Source organism: Topomyia yanbarensis, chromosome 3, assembly GCF_030247195.1.
Source record: "Topomyia yanbarensis strain Yona2022 chromosome 3, ASM3024719v1, whole genome shotgun sequence".
Lineage (NCBI taxonomy): Eukaryota > Metazoa > Arthropoda > Insecta > Diptera > Culicidae > Topomyia > Topomyia yanbarensis.
This window is the reverse complement of record NC_080672.1, coordinates 320,873,881-320,895,626: the sequence shown is the minus strand read 5'-3', so window position 1 is coordinate 320,895,626 and position 21,746 is coordinate 320,873,881. Positions and strand designations below refer to the sequence as shown.

General features: G+C 38.3%; 1 protein-coding gene across 10 annotated transcripts in view; it reads right to left on the bottom strand.

Moving 5' to 3' along the window:
• Positions 1-21,746, bottom strand: part of LOC131694113 (integrin alpha-PS3) — a 37,316-nt gene that overhangs the window by 1,037 nt on the left and 14,533 nt on the right. For all 10 annotated transcript variants that reach the window (XM_058982544.1, XM_058982547.1, XM_058982539.1 and 7 more), the window contains exons 3-6: positions 15,231-15,598; positions 14,442-15,161; positions 6,669-7,383; positions 5,294-6,605 (exon numbers count right to left, since the gene is read on the bottom strand). In XM_058982544.1, coding sequence (XP_058838527.1) covers positions 5,294-6,605; positions 6,669-7,383; positions 14,442-15,161; positions 15,231-15,598 — 3,115 coding nt within the window. The remainder of the gene's footprint in view (positions 1-5,293; positions 6,606-6,668; positions 7,384-14,441; positions 15,162-15,230; positions 15,599-21,746) is intronic.

The following is a 21,746-nucleotide window of genomic DNA, read 5'->3' as shown; positions in this document are numbered from 1 at the left end:
ATTCAAAAATTCAAAAATTCAAAAATTCAAAAATTCAAAAATTCAAAAATTCAAAAATTCAAAAATTCAAAATTCAAAAATTCAAAAATTCAAAAATTCAAAATTCAAAAATTCAAAAATTCAAAATTCAAAAATTCAAAAATTCAAAAATTCAAAAATTCAAAAATCCAAAATTCAAAAATTCAAAAATTCAAAAATTCAAAAATTCAAAAATTCAAAAATTCAAAAATTCAAAAATTCAAAAATTCAAAAATTCGAAAATTCGAAGATTCGAAAAATTGGAGAATCGAAAATTCGAAAATTCGAAAATTCGAGAATTCGAAGATTCGAAAAATTGAAGATTCGAAGATTCGAAAATTCGAAAATTCGAAAATTCGAAAATACGAAGATTCGAAAATTATGAAAATTTGAAAATCCAAAATTCGAAAATTCTGAAAATTTTAAAATCCAAAATTCGAAAATTCGATAATTCGAAAATATGAAAATAGGAAAATTCGAAAATTCGAAAATTCGAAAATTCGTAAATTCGAAAATTCGAAAATTCGAAAATTCGAAAATTCGAAAATTCGAAAATTCGAAAATTCGAAAATTCGAAAATTCGAAAATTTGAAATATCGAAAATTCAAAAAAATCCGAAATTCGAAAATTCAAAAAATTCGGTAATTCAAGGTTAAAAATTTGATAATTCGAAAATTCGAGAATTCATAAATTCGAAAACTCATAATTTAGAAATTTCAAAATTCGATAATTCGATAATTTGCAAACTCAAAAATTTGAAAATTCTGAAATTCCTGAATTCGTAAATGGAAAAATATGATGATAAAAAAAATTGAAAGTTCAAATATTCAAGAATTCTAATATTCAAAAATTCGACGATTAAAAATTAGGTAATTCGAAAATTCTGAATTTCAAACATTCAAGAATTCAAAAATTTAAAAAGTTGAAAATTCGAAAATACAAAAATTCTACCATTCAAAAATTCAAACATTCGGAAATTCGAAAATTTGAATTTTCGTATTTTTAAATTTTTGATTATTCGAATTTTCACATTTTAGAATTACTGAGTTTTCGAATTTTCGAATTGTCGAATTTTTATATTTTCGAATATTCCAATCTTCGAATTTTTGAAATTTCGAAACATTAAATTTCAAAATTTTCGAATATTCGAAATTTCGAATGTTGGAATTTTAGAATTTCCGAATTTTTTAATTTTTGTGATTTACAATCTTCAAATTTTTTAATTTTCATATTTTTAAATCTTTGAATTTCCAAATTTTGGGAGGGTTGAGTTTTTGAATTTTCAAAATTTCGAAGAATCGTATTTTTGTATTTTCGAATTTTTAAATTTTTCGAATACTCGAATTTTTATATTTCGAGATTTTCAAATTTTCGAATGCTTGAATTTTCGAGTTAGCGTTTTTTCGAAGTTTTGACGTTTCGAATTTTCGAATTTTTTTAATTTTCGAGCCTTCGAATTTTTGAAAAGAGTTATCGAATTTTTGAATTTTTGAACCTTCGAATTTTTGAAGAGTTTCGAATTTTTGAATTTTGGAATGCACGAATTGGTGAATTTTTGAATTTATAAATTTTCGAATTTCCGAATGTTTGAATTTTTGAATGGTGGAAGTTTTGTATTTTCGAATTTTCAACTTTTTAAATTTTTGAATTCTTGAATGTTTGAAATTTAGAATTTTCAAACTACCTAATTTTTGAATAGTAGAATTTTTGAATATTAGAATTCTTGAATATTTGAACTTTCAAATTTTCTTATCATCATATTTTTCCATTTACGAATTTTAGAATCTCAGAATTTTTAAATTTTTGAGTTTGCAAATTCGAAGCATCGAATTTTGAAATTTCTAAATTTTGAGTTTTCGAATTTATGAATTCTCGAATTTTTGAATTATCAAATTTTTAACCTTGAATTTTCGACTTTCCGAATTTTTTGAATTTTCGAATTTCGGAATTTTCGATTTTTCAAATTTTCGAATTTGCACAGTTTCGAAATTTCGATTAATCAAATTTTCGAATTTTTGAATTATCGAATCATCGAATTTTCGAACTTTGAATTTTCAGAATTTTCGAATTTTCGAATGTTCGAATGTTCGAATTTTCGAATTTTCAAATTTTCGAATTTTCGAATTTTCGAATTTTCGAATTTTCGAATTTTCGAATTTTCGAATTTTCGAATTTTCGAATTTTCAAATTTTCGAATTTTCGAATTTTCGAATTTTCGAATTTTCGAATTTTCGAATTTTCGAGTTTTCGAATTTTCGAATTTTCGAATTTTCGAATTTTCGAATTTTCGAATTTTCGAATTTTCGAATTTTCGAATTTTCGAATTTTCGAATTTTCGAATGTTCGAATGTTCGAATTTTCGAATTTTCGAACTTTCAAATTTTTCGAATTTTCGAATTTTTCGAATTTTTCGAAAGTTCGAATTTTCGAATTTTCGAATTTTCGAATTTTCGAATTTTCGAATTTTCGAATTTTCGAATTTTCGAATTTTCGAATTTTCGAATTTTCGAATTTCCGAATTTTCGAATTTTAGGATTTTTGAATTTTCGTATTTTCGAATTTTCGTTTTTTCGAATTTTCGAATTTTCAAATTTTCGAATATTCGAGTTTTCGAAATTTTGAATTTTCGGATTTCGAAAATTCAAAAATTCGAAAATTCGAAAATTAGAAAATTCGAAAATTTGAAAATTCGAAGATTCGAAAATTCGATAATTCGAAAAATTGAAAATTCGAAAATACAAAAATACGAAAATTCGAAAATCCGAAAATTCTGAAAATTTGAAAATCCAAAATTCGAAAATTCGATAATTCGATAATTCGAAAATGCGAAAATTCGAAAATTCGAAAATTCGAAGATTCGAAAATTCGAAAATTCGAAAATTCGAAAATTCGAAAATTCGAAAATTCGAAAATTCGAAAATTCGAAAATTCGAAAATTCGAAAATTCGAAAATTCGAAAATTCGAATATTCGAAAATTCAAATATTCGAAAATTCGAAAATTCAAATATTCGAAAATTCGAAAAATCGAAAATTTGAAAAATCGAAAATTCAAAAATTCTGAAATTCGACAATTCAAGAAATTCGGAAATTCAAGGTTAAAAAATTGAAAATTCAAAAATTCGATAATTCGAAAACTCAGAATTTAGAAATTTCAAAATTCGTAAATGGAAAAATATGATGATAAGAAAATTTGAAATTTCAAATATTCAAGAATTCTAATATTAAAAAATTCGACTATTCAAAAATTAGGTAATTCGAAAATTCTAAATTTCAAACATTCAAGAATTCAAAAATTTAAAAAGTTTAAAATTCGAAAATACAAAAATTCTACCATTCAAACATTCAAACATTCGGAAATTCGAAAATTTTGAAATTCAAAAATTCACCAATTCGTGCATTCGAAAATTCAAAAATTCGATAACTCTTTTCAAAAATTCGAAGGTTCAAAAATTCAAAAAATTCGAAAATTCGAAACGTCAAAACTTCGAAAAAACGCTAACTCGAAAATTCAAAAATTCCAAAATCAAGCATTCGAAAATTTGAAAATCACGAAATATAAAAATTCGAGTATTCGAAAAATTTAAAAATTCGAAAATACAAAAATACGATTATTCGAAATTTTGAAAATTCAAAAAATCGGCCCTCCCAAAATTTGGAAATCCAAAGATTTAAAAATATGAAAATTAAAAAATTTGAAGATTCTAAATCACAAAAATTCAAAAATTCGGAAATTCTAAAATTCTATAATTCAATCATTCGAAATTTCGAATATTCGAAAATTTTGAAATTTAATGTTTCGAAATTTCAAAAATTCGAAGATTGGAATATTCGAAAATACAAAAATTCGAAAATTCAAAAACTCAGTAATTCTAAAATGTGAAAATTCGAATAATCAAAAATTTCAAAATACGAAAATTCAAAAATTTCAAAATTCTATAGTTTGAAAATTAGAAAATTTAAAGGCTCAAAAGTTCAAAAATTTGAAAATTCAAAAAATCAAAAAATTCAAAATTTTAAAAATTCGATGATTTGAAAATATGAAAATTTTTACGAAAATTTGAAAATTTGATAAACTGTAAATTCGAAAATTCAAACATCCAAATTCGATTTTTTGGAAATTTTAAAATTCATGGATTCGAAAATTTGAAAATTCAAAGAATTTAAAAACTCAAGATTTCAAAAATTCGATAATTCAACAACTCGAAAATTTTAAAATCAGCTGAACTTCTAAAAATTAGAGGATATAAAAATTTGCTAATTCTACAGCTCAAAAGTTCGAAAATTCGAGAACTTAAAAATTAAAATGGAAAATTTGAAAAATGAATGTTTTAAAATTTTGAAGATAACAAAAATTTTTAGAAAAATGGGAAATTGAAAATAACAAAACTTGAAGAGGAGAGAATTCAGAATTGCCAATAAATTTTCAAATAATTTGAACACTTGGAAAACTATACTACACTATTCGAATTTTCGAATTTCCGAATTGTCGAATTCTCGAATCTTCAATTTTTTGAATTTTCGAATTTTCGAGTTTTCAAATTTTCGAATTCTCGAATTTTCGATAATTTGATAATTCAAAAATTCGAATATTCGAAAATTTGAAAATTCGAAAATTCGAAAATTCGAAAATTCGAAAAATCGAAAAATTGAAAAATCAAAAATTCGAAAATTCGAAAATTCGAAAATTCGAAAATTCGAAAATTCGAAAATTCGAAGATTCGAAAATTCGAAAATTTGAAAATTCAAAAGTCCAAAAATTCGAAAATTCATAAATTCGATAATTCAATAATTCAATTACTCGATAATTGGATAATTCAATAATGCGATAATTTGATAATTCGATAATTCGATAATTCGATAATTCGATGATTCGATAATTCGATAATTCGATAATTCGATAATTCGATAATTCGATAATTCGATAATTCGATAATTCGATAATTCGATAATTCGATAATTTGAAAATTCGAATATTCAAAAATTCGAAAATCCAAAAATTTGAGAATTCGAAAACTTGAATATGTGAAAATTTGTTAATTCGGAAATCCAGAAACTCGAAGATTCGAACATTCGAATATGCGAAAGTTCGAAAACTCGTGAATTCTAAAATTCGCGAATTCAAACATTCGAATATTCAAAAATCCAAAAATTCGAAAATTCGAGAATTCGAAAATTCGCAGCTTCAAAAATTCGAAAATTCAAGAATTCGAAAATTCGGAAATTCGAAAATTAGAAAAATTCGAAAACTGATTGACTGAAGCATACTCAACTCACCTCTCGATGCAGTTTTTCGATTTCCTCCTTCGTCGCCCGCTTGAAGAATCCGGCCTTGTAAAGGCCATACGAGATCAGCACTAACAAGAGCAATCCTCCAATGGCGGAAACAATGTACACCCAAATCGGTGTACTGGCAATCGCGTACCGGTAAACCACCGTAAAGGGATTATTTTTCGCAACACTGAATCCAACGCCCTCCTCATCTTCCAGCTTCTGTAACTCCGACAGTATCTGCAACGCAAAAATATCCTCCCGTTCTTGGAAACTTAGTTCAACTTGGTCTAAATCCAGTTCGAAGAGCAGGTTGATGACGATCGGAATGTTTCCCGGTTTGAAGTTGGCGATTTGCACACTAACCTCGGCACATTCGATCATCATTTCCGGGTCACAGGAGAAAGCGAGTGTCCTGTTGGCGGGCAGTCCTGCGAGTATTGCGGAATTGACAGTGGACAAGCTTCGGCGCACGCGTGAGTGTTCAGTCAGTTGGTTCGTGTAGCGATTGAAGTGCAGATCGTTGAATGAAGTTTCTATCGATCGTCTGCGACGGCGAGTTGATGGATTGTAATTATCTCCAGTCGAGTCTGATTGGGATTGACCGGAGAGAAAACCGAAGTCCAATCCAGCTTTGTAGTAATTATCAACCTCAGGAGGCGGCGTTGAAAATTCCTTCACGTTTGGCAGCAGTATGACATTGTTTTGAGTCCACGTGAAGTCCAGGTGTTTGTAGTTGTAATATCCACTGATTTGTATATCATTGAAGTTAATAATCTTCAAGACATCCACGGAACTTGGTTTGTGATATACCAAAGGTACCTTCAGAGAAAAAGTTAAATCTCGCAAACTACTTGGTCCATTGTTTACTACTTGTATTTGATAAGTGACATTCAGCTTGCCGCCTTGTTTTTCCAAGTTAACTTCCGTAACGGAAGCCTTTCCAACCACTTCGATTTCGCTGAACTCCTGTAGGTTCACCGTAACTTCCAGTGAGTTGTCCTCCTTGTTCGTTTCTTCACTGGTACTGAATACTTCCGCATTAATTGAGAAAGTTTTTCCCTCTAGTTTTGTCATATCAAATACCAGGACCATCTTTGCTGTTGCTCCCGTTTTCAGCGGTAGACCATTGTTGAGATCGCAGAGTACATTCAAACCATCATTGAGGTTCGTTAGTTTACACTGGGGAGGCTGTTTAGCTAGAGACAACAGCGAGGGTAGAGTCACGTTAAGCTGTGGCAGAAATGCGTTTTCACCGGAGTTGACTACTTCATATTGAAGCGATGCGGTTCGTGTGCTTCCGATGATATATGGTGAGCTGATAAAAAAACATCAGTTAAGAATCAATTCAACAAAACAAAAGCAAAAATAGATAACTTACTTCAAATCCTGCCAGAAAGCTCCAAGTTTCATTTCAGCGATACAGGTATCTCCAGCGCATCCAGTTTTGTATGAGATCTTCTCTTGGATACTGTTACCCGCACTCGGATCCATTATCACGCATCTTTCGCAGAAAACGCTATTCGTTGGAATGTCACTGACCACACTATAGCTGAAATCTACGTAAATGGGCTTGTAGATGTCGGCAAAGGAAGGCTTAACCCGCACATCGAACTCCTGACAAAAATCGTCAAAATTGATCTTTCCCGTTCCGTTCAGGAAATTGTTCCCGTCACTGAGCTGAGCTCGCCCGTTCTGAACGTCCACCTTCAAGGAGTAGCGAAAAGCCACATCAAGCTGAATGTTGGTCGCTGATTCGTAGCTCCAGCATACGGTCAACTGGAAAGCCGTGTCCTCCGGTGACAGTTCCCGTTTCGAAGAGCTGACACTGCTGATCACTCGAACCACCGGGTAGGTCCGGTATACGTAAACCGTTTCCGCGTTTGGTGAACCGATGGCAATATCGTGATAGCCATTGGCATCGATGTCGACACCCCGGGAAATTGCGTGACCAAACATGGGCTGCGTCGTCGGATCCATTAGGCCGTTCTCTGGGGGTACAAGCTTTTGGGAGGGCTTTGTGCGCAATCCACTGGGTGATCCGAGGTAGATGTAAACAGCGCCATTTTCTTCGAAGGGAGCTCCAATGGCTATGTCTAGAATGTGAAAAGGTGGAACAGTGTGATTCAATGCTGTAATGTAGACATGTTGTATGATATTTTCGGAATGTTTTTTGATTTTGCCTTTCTCATATAGAAGGGTTACGCAATTGCCGCAAAAACCGTATTTTTAATAAAGGTCCATCCCATATACCATTCGACTCAGTTCGTTGAGATCGGGAAGTGGCTGTGCGTGTGTATGTATATGTGTATGTTTTTTAAAGGCCAGAATAAAATTCAAAAAAGCCCTGAGAAGGCAGGAAAAAATCTAAAAAACTCTACGTCTCAGGGAACAGGTTTGAACTGCTACCGGACCGCTAAAAACTACTGCTGTTGCCCAGAACCTACTTCCTCCCTGGCACTACGTTACGGCATTACTTCGGAGAGGATTTTTCATGTGCGTAGCACCCACTTTCATTCAACTACTTAGTAGCTAGTTCCTTCAGTAGGATTACAGCACCACTCCTCTACACACCACCAGTTCTCGGCCATCCACACAGGCTGGCAAATTCTACATGGCAGTTGGAAAGCTAGCTGTGGGTCTAGACTTAGTGCTCTTCCCCTTCGAAGATAATCTGGGCGGTAAACTTCAAATTGTCTAATTTAGTAAGCTCTTCGGCTCCCTTGTGCCATTCAACACCGCAACCCCCTTCTCGTACAATTCCGCACCACTTACTCGTTGAGCCCCAGACTTGTTCGCGAACTACTCGGTCTAGTCCCCGATGATGAACCTAGCCTACTACGACGGAGAAATCCCCGGCGAGAGAAGTTCTCTCGAAACCCTGCCAACCAACTAGGTGTCGAGGTCAGTTCGACGATTCTGGTGTAGCAGGGCGGCTTGTTCGCTGGTGCCCCGACGACCCGTGACTGGCCTCACCGCGGTCTACTCAGTCTAGTTCCTGGCGGTGAATCTAGCTTACGTCGACCGAGAGTTCCAAGGCGAAGAAGGCTCTCCTGATACCGATTGTGAGCCCTCTCGTTCTATTTCGCTCTGCTTTCCCGACGAGCCATTCAGCTCTCGACCTTACTGGTTCGTGAATTACTCGGTCTAGTCCCCGACGAGGGAGGTTCTCCCGAAACCGAGCGAAATACCGATGTTCGTTTTCGTGAGCCATTTAGCTCTCCGCGTCGTCCCAATCTACTCGGTCTAGACCCCAGCGGTGGGTTTAGCATACTCAACGGGCCAGCCAGTAGGTGCTGAGGTCTATCCGACGATTCCGGGTGGAGCGTAGCTTCCGATTCACCAGCGCCCCAACGACTCACTGCTAGCTGTGCGATGCGGTCTACTCGGTCTAATCCCCGACGGTGGATCTGGCCTACTCACGAACTATCCGGTGAGGTGTCGAGGTCGGTACGGCGATTCCGGTGAAGCTTGACGTCCGGTTCACAGACACCCTGACAACCTAAACTCGGTGTTACCTCACGTGCTACTCAACTGGTCCCCGGCGGTGGACCTAGTCTACACTGTCGGAGAGTTCCCCGGCGGCGGAATTTCTCCCGAAACCCGATTTGTGGCTTATTGTTGGTCCCTTCGCCACTTCCTCTGCAGCTCGGAGAGTATGCTCCTAACCACTCTGTTGACAGCGTCCCAGGTATGCTTGTCGTGGCACATCTCTTCGACGATATTGTCAACAATACGTGTTCCGGTGTCTCCTGCACGGTGGCACACTCCGGGCAAAGGGGTGACGAAGCATGTCCAAACCGATGCAAGTACTTCCGGAATCATCCGAACCCTGCTAAAAACTGCGTCAAATGGAAGTTCACCTCTCCATGCTTCCTATGCATCCAAGCCGACACATTTGGGATGACTCGGTGGGTCCACCTTATTTTCTCCGCGTTGTTCCACTTCTGCTGCCATTTAGCCAACGAGTCCGCTCGGACTAGTCTCCCTGCGTTACGTGCATTTCTCCGCTGGTAGCATTCCACGTCCTCCGCTAGGGTGATGCAGGTGGGGATCATCCCAGTGATAACGCATACTGCCTTCTACTATATTGTTCTATAGGCACTCGACTTTTCACAGGGGTAGTTAACGTGGTTGTTGAAGCTCAACCGATCGTCGATTATCACTTCTAATTGCTTCAGTGTACGCTTCGATGCAATCACGTGCCCTCCGACGTCAATCTGCATCCGCTGAACCGCTTTGCAGCTGCTGATCAACAACACCTCCGTCTTGTGGTGAACTATTTGCAGCTTGGCCCCGTTCATCCATGTCGATGCTCCTTTGCGCGGATGCCGCATCTAGGACAGTCTACGCCCGCATTCCGTGAATTTTGACAACCTGTTAAGAACGATCCTTTCCAGGAGTTTTCCGAATGTATCCTATATGAGGCCGGATCGCCCGATAGCTTTCCTGGCTTCGGCAGCAACACCAGCTTCTGGACCTTCCACTTATCGGGAAGTTGCCTTCATTCAGACACTTCTGCAGCACATGTCCTGAACATGTTTGGATATGCCAGGATCGCAGCTTTCAGCACCACGTTTGGTGTTCCATCCGGACCGGGGGCTTTCTTTGATCTCCGGCGCTTCAATGCTTCTGCGAGCTCGTCATTAGTCACTTGCCGATCGTCCGTGTTTGCTCCTTCTTCTTCGTCGTACAGTGTTGGTGGCCAGACAGTTGGATCGTGCTTCGGGAAAAGACCCTCGACGATTTTCTTCAGCTTATTCGGGCACATTTCGGCAGGCGTCGTCGAGCCCTTCATTTTCGCCATCACGATTCGATACGCGTCGTTCCAGGGATTGGCACAGCTCCTTGTGGTAATCTCACTTGCTAAGTCTGTCTCCCGTTTTAAAGCGACCCTAGCTAAGGGTAAGTCCACAGTGGACGCTATCAACTCAGTGATAAAGACTACCGAGATAGCGATTCAACGAAAAAGGCGAGGCATTCGATACTGTGCGTTAGTGACACTTGACGCGAAGAACGCGTTCAACAGCGCAAGCTGGGATGCCATCGCATTCTCGTTAAACCGGCTTAGCCTAACGATGGGTCTGTACCGGATCCTGGAAAGCTACTTCCAGAACCGCGTACTGCTATACGAGACCGATGCCGGTCAGAAAAGGTTTCCTATTACCGCCGGAGTCCCGCAGGGCTCGATCCTAGGCCCAGTGCTATGGAACCTCATGTATGACGGTGTTCTGAGACTGAAGTTCCCTCCCGGGGTCAAGATCGTCGGCTTTACCGACGACGTAACCTTGGAGGTCTATGAGAAGTCAATCTCTGAGGTAGAACTAACTGCAGAACACGCGATCAACACGATGGAGGAATGGATGAGCGCGAGAGGCCTGGAGCTCGCTCAGCATAAGACGGAGGTAGTTATCGTCAAACAACCGCAAGTCGGCACAACATGCAGTTATCCATGTGGGAGAAGTCGTGATCACCTCACAGCGGAGCCTGAAATCTCTCGGAGTCATTATAGACGACAAGCTGACCTTCGGCAGTCACGTCGACTATACATGCAAGAGAGCGTCGACTGTTGTTGCGGCACTATCGAGGACGATGTCAAACAGCTCAAAGGTGTGCGCCAGTAGATGTAGGCTACTGGCAGGCATTGCGGTATCTATCCTCAGGTATGGCGGCCCATCATGGTCAAGAGCACTGAGGGTAACCAGTTACCTACAGAAACTGGAGAGCACCTACCGCGTGATGTGCCTCAGAGTGATATCTGCCTACCGCACGGTATCACACGATGCATCCTGCGTGATAGCGAGCATGATGCCAGTCGGGCTGGTCATTCGGGAAGATGAGGAGTGCTTTGAGCTACGTGGAAATAGGGGAGCCCGCGAGCGCACCAGGGTGACCTCGGTCGCCAGATGGCAGCGTGAGTGGGACAACTCCTCGAAAGGTAGGTGGACCCACCGGCTGATACCTAGCATATCGAGCTGGGTGGGAAGACCCCATGGGGAAGTTCACTTCCACCTGACACAATTCCTGTCAGGCCATGGCTGTTTCCGTCAGTACCTCCACAAGTTCGGGCACGCGGAGGTCCCAGTCTGCCCGGACTGCCCAGGTGTAGATGAAACTGCCGAACACATACTGTTCGTATGTCATCGGTTCGACGTCGAAAGAAGAGCAATGCTTGACGTCTGTGGCTGGGACGCAGTCTCGGCTGCTACCATCCAGATTGCCAGTAGGCTACAGGTAATCTGGCGAACCGAGCAACAGACGACGGGCACGGCTAACTAGTGATTGGTTAGCTGGAGCAAAAAAGGCCAAGCGCAAAAAAGGGAGTGAATGGTCTGTTCATGCCGAGGCAGGTTTGGCGCAGCGAATGGCAACCGCGTAAGGGGTAAACCCAGCCACCTCGAAGCAAGACAGAAGAGTGAGTGTATAGGCGTATAAGTGAACTGCCTCATGCCAAGACGGGAGGGTCGTAGCGTAGTATGTTGGAACTTAGCTATCGATGCCTCATGGCGTGGCAGAGGAGTGAAAGGGCGAGCATCCAAGTCAGTTTTCACACGACATGTTAAGGGTGAGCATAAAAGTCAGCCTCGCATGGTATGTCAGAAGTGGGGCCTAAGAAAAATGTCCCACATGGGATGCCAGGGGGAGTGACAAAGGTACAATAGTGGCACGATTGAGAGTGAATCAGGTGATAGGGTGAGCACCCAAGTCAGCCTCACATGGTATGGGTGGGGCGAGCACAAAAGTAAGCCTAGCAAGGAACGAGTAAGGTGAGCACACAAGTCAACCTCGCATGGAACGTAAAAGGTGAGCACAAAAGTCAGCCTCATGTGGGAGTGTTTGAGAGTGAATCAAAGTGCGATTGAGAGAGCACCCAAGTAAGCCTCATACAGGATGTATGAACGCGTGAGTGAGAGTGAATGAATACATTTAGTACAGCCATCCCCCCAGAAGTAATACCGAGAGGTAGTTCCTGGGAGGAATGATGGCGGAGCCCAATGGAGTTTAGTCGGTATTAATGGCTGGTCACCATTCGAGTCCGACACGCCCCCAGTGCACCCCGTGTGGTAGATTAGACCCTACCAATAGCACGTGTACTGGGCTAGGACATAAAGGTCTTCTCCATGGTAAAAAAATTAAAGGGTTGTGTACAGGACACGACCACGGTGACATTAAAAATGTAGCGTTTTTCAAGAGCCTGCAAATGAATTTTATCTATCACACATATCGACTCAAGTTCTTGATCACTCGCCTGTTTTTTATGTTACAATTTGCTATATACCCTCCCCATCAAAACATAATTTATTGAAGGTCTTTTAACGGTAATCTATTAATTAATCAAGTATCTCACTAGGTGATTGGCATTATTTGGCTGATCCATCTAGTAAAAATAGGCTGGTCTGTCCAGAAAATATATTCAAAAGAAAAGTTCCATATTGAGAGCTGTGATGAGGAAGCCCACGCCAACCAACGGAAATATAGAGATTCTCCATGAAATATGAAATTTCATTTTCCATTTAAATTTTCAATAATGTACTCAATAATAATGTACTAATAAACAATCTTAAGTTTAGTATTTCTTGATCGATTAGTGGTGGAAAAAATGAAATTATTTGATAAATTACGAAAATCGATAGCGCTTATTGCATCGTCCGGAGACGATGTTGCTCTTATGGGATAAGAGCAACAACTGATTTAAACGGACATGCGTCGCTTCTATTTATGACTTTTCGTGTGTGATTGAGCGACTAAGGTGCCCTCTAATGACGGCTGTGTCTGAGAAATCTGCCTCACGAATGGTAATTTTCCCGTTTTTCGTGAACTTTTTAATTTTATCAATTTCCAAAAGTCTATTTTTATTGGGGAGATATTAAATTATTATCAATATTTAAGTTAGGTGTTTCTGAATCGGTTGGTGTATGAATGATTAAAATCCATCTAGTAATATCGGAGTTATAAGCGTGCAAACCTTACATAGTTTCGTTACATGGGAGATAGTTTAGATTTTAGAATGACACCTAGCCCCAGATAGTGGAGTAAGACATTTTTAATGTCAAAAAAATAATACGAAACTGCCTTGCAGGAATGGTTTCTGATAAAAAATCAGAAATTTTGGTTAATTACGACGGGCAAGGTTGTTGGAAACTGTGACCATTAAGCTTTTTGTTTCCCCATGAGTTGGCCGCCGATTTAGCTTAATTTCCGGTTAAGATATCAACGATTTATCAAGTTTCTCAGCACGTTACAAATTTGACGTTCAATAATAGTAAAAATAAATGCGGATTCTACTCGGCAGTGATTTGTTTTTCCATATGCAGATATAACTCAATGCGTTTGGTGCTACTTCAGATTCGAGTGATTCTACTATTCTTAGATGAGTCAAGGGTCCAGCTCGGGTGCCCAGAATTAAAAATCTTCGAGATCTTTGGTTGATTCTCCGTATTAGCAAATTGGGTTCGGTTCGGGCTTCTCAAATTTTAAATTTTCGGGTTCGTGTTTTCAAATTTTAAAATTCTCGGGTCGGGTCGGGTTCGGGTTTTGCAAAATTTTTATTCTCGAGTACGGGTCGGGTTCGGGTTTTCAAGTTTTAAAATGTTCGGGCTCGGGTGGGGTTCGGGTTTTTCAAATTTTATAATTTCGGGCTCGGGTCGGGTTCGGGTTTTTAAAGTTTCATGCGCTCGGGTTCGGGTTAGAAAAAATTGAAACCCGACCATCTCTAGTGCGGGGTCGGGACTCGAACCCAGGTGCGCTGCGTACAAGGCAATCGATTTACCGTAGCGTAGTTACGCCCACCATCTCGTTCTCAGATAGTTTTGCTGTTTACAACATAGTTTGCGAACAATTTTTTTTTGAAATTAATGCACTTAGAAACGTCTACGTCCTTTTGAAAAATTGCTGTTGTATCAAAATATTGCAATTGGCAGAGAAAATCATGGAGATTCACAAACCGAACACAACCGCAATGTTTCGTTGAAATCGACGATGGTCATATTTTTCCGTCGGCCGGTTTCTCATGGAAACCATCAGTAATATTTCAAATAATTTCGTAACCGACCAAAATGGCGGTAATTTTAATCCTTAAAGATTTCACGTGCGATAAGACATATAAGCAGCTAAAGGGTTAGTAAGACGCTATACGAATCCCTAAGGCACTTACCATTGTATCCATCCATGTTGACATCTCCGATTTTGCCCATAGTGGTACCGAAACGTCCGCTCAGCTCATAACTCGTCGAAAGCACCGTCTGAAGGTTAAAGCTAAGTTTTCCCTCGTTCAGGAAAATATACACCGCGCCATTGTCAAATTCCGAATTCTCACTATACATTGGCGCCGCGATGGCCAAATCCGGCAGTCCATCTCCGTTGAAATCCTCCGTCAGCAGTGCATAGCCGAAGTACTCGCCCTGCTGTCGACCGGGAAAAGTGTACAAAATTTTGATCTGCGTTTCACGGAACGCTTCCGCATTGATGATGTCGAAAATATACACTTCACCCGTTTGCAGCGTCATCTGGGGTGCGCTTGCCACATACAACAATTTCGTAGGCTCCTGGAAGAAGCCAGAACTGACGGCATAGCCAAAGTACGAATCGTCTTCCAGTCTGGTGAAGAACGGATTGGGTACATCGGTGACGTAGTTGACAATTTGACGCCGCGGCCGGTCCCGTTCCCTCCGCCGAAGGTCATCCGATCGTCGGCTGATGGTGATGTTTTCTGCGATGTAGCGCCGATAGCGAATGACCGTGCCGCGCCAATTAAACACACCTGGTGCTCCGATGAGAATCTCCTCGTTGTCGTCGGTCACGTGAACACTCAGGCCCTGCTCACCGTACATGTAGTTGTAGTGGGTAAGTCCATCGTATTTGAACAGCTGTTTGTCTGAGGGTGAAATGAATAACTGAATTAGATCAGCTTAATTCGATTAGATCAGTAATATGAAAGACGCACCTTTCAAGCGCAGTGGAAAGATTGGCCGCACCGACTTGGGCTGACTGGATTCGGTGCCATCGCTGACATAGCAGATCCCATGCAACAGGTAGTAATCCTGCAGTTCGGTCACAATCTTCGGCGCACAAACCACGAATCGGTCACCGTCCGATCCGTGCCCATCCATACTGGCACCCAGCATCTGGTAGTCCTTCTTCTCGGAACTGTAGGCAAACGGTTCATTTTCGTTGTTGGTGTTACCATTCCGATCGACGTAGAATGGCGAACATTCGCCGCTGCCGTAAAGACATTTGTAGAGTGCACCGGTTTCGTTGATTTTGCGCTGCGCTGCGAGATCCGATTGTGCCCTTGGTGCGCCGACGATGACACTAAGGAAGTAGAAACAGGGTTGGTCAATATTTGCAAGCTGTTGACACAAATCGAATTGTTTGGTGGTGAGGTGAAACACGTTATCGTCGAGTCTGTATCAGTGTCAATAATAATTATTGTTAGGTGTGGTAAGGTAAAGGTACACCTAATTCGGAAAATGTACTCATTCAAAGCCTTGCTGTTAAGTCCAACGTCATGGCAGAGATTATACTGAATAGATAACTTGTTTGGTGAATCACATTTTTCCGGCCATCAAAAGAGGGGTCAGGCAATTGTCTAGAACCTGGGTTTTTTTTTTGGGCCCGCATTTTTATTTGAAAAATGAATCTGAATGTATAGCATATCTGCGAAAATTTTAAGATATTCTAACGGGAAAAACAGTAATTTTATGCACTGCGCTATATTTCTTCTAAAAGAGTTTTCTGGGTAAAAGCTAATTTTCTCCACTAAGGAGAAAATTGGGAAAAATCACAAAAACTATAACTAAATTATAATTTTTCTGCTCCGTGATGTATTAGTTATGGTTTTTGTGTACTACGCCAGATTGACATTATTTGTTATTTTGAACTAGCTTAGTCCTGTCACTAAGTTAGTTTCCGATTCTGATGCGACGTAGTCGAAACGCAAATTCCATAATTAATTTAGCAATTTTATAATATTTATATTCATTTACTTAATGAGGCGATAACGATTCGATTAAATTGAGGTATATTAAAACGTTACTGAAATTTTAATGTACTAACTTGAAAATATGATCTTATTTTGTGGATACCTATCTTGGTATGCCTACTAGGGCATCGCAATTTTTTTTGTGTTCTCAAAGACCCCCCTCTCATATTGTGACCAATGTCAAAGTAAGCTCAGATGCCAAATTTCACATCATTTTTAGATACCGCCCACATCGCTTGAAATTTTTGAAATTGCTACTATGGGAAAATATGAAGGAAAATACATTAAATTCTATAACTGCTACTTTAAAAGTAGCAATTAGAAAATTACAATTAACACCTCTTTTTAAAGAAAATAACCTTAGCATTTGAGTGGCGATGTTCCTGATTCTAGAAAAACGCGGGAAAGTGGGGTACTGGGTCATTTTGGCCCCAAAATTCCCTATTTTTAAGAATTTTTCTGCTCCGTGCTGCGAATTATATATATTTTACAGTTTTTATAATGTGAAAAAATCTCAGAAATCGAACGTAACCTTTTTGACCTTTGCCCGAATACGAGAAAAGTTGAAAAATTTTTGAGTTATCGTGTCCGACAATTTGAAAATGCGGTTTCGAGAAAAATGTTAATAATGTTGCTGATAGATTGAAATCTGCATGGATTATAGCAAATACGCGCGAGGAACGAAGGGTTGTTTGAAAAAAAAAGTTTAGCGTGGCAACAGAGATTGTGGAAGACTATTCTAAAGATTCAATACTAACAATTAAGCGAATAAAAATAAAATAAAGATTTTTTTTTACCCATGCCTTCTTAACTTTGAAAGATGGTCACTTTTCCCGGGAACGTCTATGGTGGTTAATGTGGTCAACACGACTTCGATGGGGCGTCAGTAACCTAGAACTACAAATGCAAAATGTTTGGCTCACGTTTTAGCAAAAAAAAATCCTTTTTGTATTCATCGCGGTATCGGTTTGAATAGCAGTTTTCTCTGTGACCACACTCCACAACCCGTAACTTCGCAACCGGAAGTTGGATCGAAATGGCCTTTAAAAACAGTTTTTGGGGACGCACAACCGTTCATTTGAGACCAAGTTGTGGTCACATTTTCGAAAAATGTTCACTTTTTTACATTGATCGCAGGATATGTTGAAATCTGGATTTGCTGTGTGTTCTTATTCATTACCCTGTACTTCCGGAACCGGAAGTCGGATCAATTAGAAATTCAATAGCAGCTGAAGGGAACGTTGGACTTTTCAATTGAGACCAAGTTTGTAAAAATCGGTGAATTATTCGCTGAGAAATAGGTAGGACATTAACTAAAGGAGCAAGTTCCCCGGGGGCATCAAGAACCGTCATAGGTGGCCAATGTGGTCAAGGTGACTTCGATGGGTCATTAATGATCTAGACACGCAAATCCAAGTAATGTTGTGCACATTTTAATATGTATTACATCCTTTGGACATCATGATGGTACCAGTTTATATATTTGCTGTGTGATCGTACTCTTCAACCCGTAACTCCGGAACCAGAAGTCCGATCAATAAAAAATTCAATAGCGACCTATGGGAAGGTTGTACCTTTCATTGAATTTGTGCAAATCGGTTCAGCCATCTCTGAGAAAAATCGGTGAGATTGTTTGACACCTACATAAATACATACATACATACATACATACATACATTCATTCATACATACATACATACATACATACATACATACATACATACATACATACATACATACATACATACATACATACATACATACATACATACATACATACATACATACATACATACATACATACATACATACATACATACATACATACATACATACATACTTAAATACATACATACATACATACATACATACATACTGCAGATCGGTTCAACGGATGCAGATCGACGTCGGAGGGCACGTGATTGCATCGAAATGTGCATTGAAGCAATTGGGAGTTATAATCGACGACCGGTTGTGCTTCAACAACCACGTTGATTACGCCTGTGAAAAGTCGGCGAAGGCAACGAACGCAATAGCGAGAATCATGCCAAACGTCGGCGGTCCGAGAAGCAGCACGAGACGTCTGCTATCTACTGTTTCGTCAAAATTCTCAATTTATTAGATTTAGGTCATTTAAAACCATGGAACATGCTTTTGTTCTAATTGTTTACTCCTATCAGCTTCTGAAGCTTGGAGTGAAGTGACCATAATCCTAAATGAATTGATGCACATGGATACCAAATTGCCTGTTTTCATAAACCGTATCACTTGTAGTCAAAAATAGCATCACTGGTCATATCAACCATTTTAATAAATGTAGAATGTTCTAGGGGAAGTGGTTGGAAAAAAATTCATAACTAAATATAAGAAAAATGGGTATCAAATTTCTTGACTTTACAGTTATAGTTAATTAGTGGTTTGGTATAGTATCTCACTGTTATTTATGTTGGGATAAGTGCAGAAATTCCTGCATTTGTAACCAAAATCTAACATTAATTTTCAAAACAAGTGTCAGTTTATACATAGATATACACTGTGAAAAATATTGATAAGAATGCATGTCATTTTAAGGAATCATCTTAGTGTGAACGTATAAAAATGACAAAATTGTAACATTTGATGCTTTAGAAAACGTTTTAATAATATTTAAAGTAACTGGTTACTTGTTTCAACTCACATTCATTGCTGTTTCAACTTACCTCGGCATGAGGAGAGTTGAAACAAAGAGAACACTGTTACAAAAACCAATGTACTGATGCTTTGTTATTGATTTTTACCAGTTATTCTGATTTAATTTAATAAAGCATAAACAGAAGTAAGAAATTTAAAAATAAGGAATCATCGAATGACAGTTTTCTTCGATTTATCTAACAAAAGCAAAAAATTGTTTCAACCCTCCTCGGTCTCCCCTACTAGGATAGCTCATTAGAGTGTAAACGTTTGACAAGCGAGAACAATGAGATGATATTCATATCTATTTTGCTGTTAGCGCGTGATCGCCACCGGGTAGATCACAAGAAAGCTATACCAATTAGGGTATTTACCGCACCCGCGCTGCAAAATCTGCGTTGCGGTGAGACACTTTTTCCCGCAGATGCGGTGCGGGAAAGAGCTTTTACCGCGCGGTTTTACTGCAACCGCACCGCAAAAAAATTATTGATAAAGTGATAATTTTGATTATTCTAAATTGATAAACAGACTGCTATTACGAAAGAAAATCTAGCTGTGTCCGAAATATTTTGACGCTATTATTTTTACGACATATTTTGGACTAGGGTGGATGTACCAATAGTCGCATGCTTAAGCAAATTTTTTGATAAAAAATCGATTAATAGACCTATGGGCAATGTTAATACATTAAACGAAAACTTTCAGTCCCTACTTCATAGGAAAATATAAAGATGGCTTAATAACCAATTTATGTATTCAAAACCGCTTGTACCACTATAGGAACACATGTACCAATAGTGGTGCAATCGCTAATTTCGGTTCCTATTGTTGCAAATCCCATTGCTTTCTTATGGGACTTGCAACTATAGGTACACTACATCAACTATAGGTGCAAGGGAGCTCAAAATTCTAAGAAAATCATTTTTTTCAATAGTTATTTGAGCAAATTTCAAGGATAACAGTTTTATTGTCGCATAATTTTAGTGCGATGAATCAATAAAAAAAATTAAAGGGTTATGTACAGGACACGACCACGGTGACATTAAAAATGTAGCTTTTTTCAAGAGCTTGCAAATGAATTTTATCTATCACACATATCGACTCACGTTCTTATTTACTCGCCTGCTTTCATATGTTACAATTTGCTATACACCCTCCCCATCAAAACATAATTTATTGAAGGTCTTTTAACGGTAATCTATTAATTAATCAAGTATCTCACTAGGTGATTGGCATTATTTGGCTGATCCATCTAGTAAAAATAGGCTGGTCTGTCCAGAAAATATATTCAAAAGAAAAGTTCCATATTGAGAGCTGTGATGAGGAAGCCCACGCCAACGAACGGAAATATAGAGATTCTCCATGAAATATGAAATTTCATTTTCCATTTAAATTTTCAATAATGTACTAATGAACTTAAGTAAACAATCTTAAGTTTAAGTATTTCTTGATCGATTAGTGGTGGAAAAGATAAATTACATTGTTTTGCAACGTTCGCACTACCAGTTAAAATGGGTTTTTATGCTATCTTGGTGACATTTTTCTTGTTGCTAATTATTAAAACGTGTAACGTAGTGTAAACATTGTATTATTAAACCAATTCTGCAGCGTTTTATGTTATATAGGTGTACAGATTTATTTTAAAATTTAAATTAGTATACCCAACCGTTCTATTTGTTGTATACTTTAAAACGCAATTAGAACTGTGTTTTAAATACATAGGGTAGGACAGATATTCTGACTGGATAAACTGGGAAAACAATTTTAAGTCCAGTAACGCTTAAGACATGGCTTGAATTTGAATCGATAAAGAACACCCGCTTCAACTGCTGCTGGGACGGTAAGTTCTGTTTTAGAATTTTCCGTTGTGTGCAGTACGAAACAAAAGTGTTTGAAATTAGAAAACAAAAAGTTCTGCTGGGAATGTGATTGTTTCCGAAGCAATTACACTCAGATTTTTCACGCAGGGGATATAGGCCGTGTAAATGAAAACCGCGTAAATTTAAAAAAACGAGTTAATGAAGACCGCGTAAATTTCAAAATCCGCGTAAAAAAACCTGAGTGTACTCTCCTATATAAAATACTACGCTGCTGAACAGTGCAATAACTACAGAAGCACGTTGTCAGATGCCTTACTGATAAAAAACATATAACCGAAATATGAAACATGAAAACCAATAGGCTCTTTACCCTACGCAACTACAAAGCGCCGTAAACATGGATTAACAAGTTACAACGCACACGCATGCATAAACATATTTTTTTTTTTCAAACGCAACACTCTTAAACAGCACCCACCGTATTGAATTAAATCCAAACCACCCCGCCCACCCACTTTGCAAATCATTCTGTGACACCGCACAGTGGCGGGTCTTCAAACAAAAGTCGGACAAAACCTCAAATGTTACCTAATTTGGCGGAAAACCGCAATTTAAGCTAATTTTGAGGTGCTGAGCTCATTTTTGATGTCAAAAGTCGTAAAATATTAAATGCATTTTTCCATACAGTGTCATTGAACCTTTCTTATAACTATGATCCCGTTTTCATGATAGATTTTCCGTTACTGTTCACCAATGTCAGCAATATCATAAAAAATGAAGAACACTACTTTAAATCCATTGTATAACGTGTTGGTTTACTGTAGATTGTCTAACTATTTTACACAAAACACCATGCGCCTCCATATAAGCAACAAAGATTCAAAATCTCTTTAAACCTTTTTGCGCACCTAGGCGCAGAGCGAGACCTATTCGAAAAGTAGAGGTTATTTCCCATAGAATGTATACTATGTGACCGTTCCGAAATGAT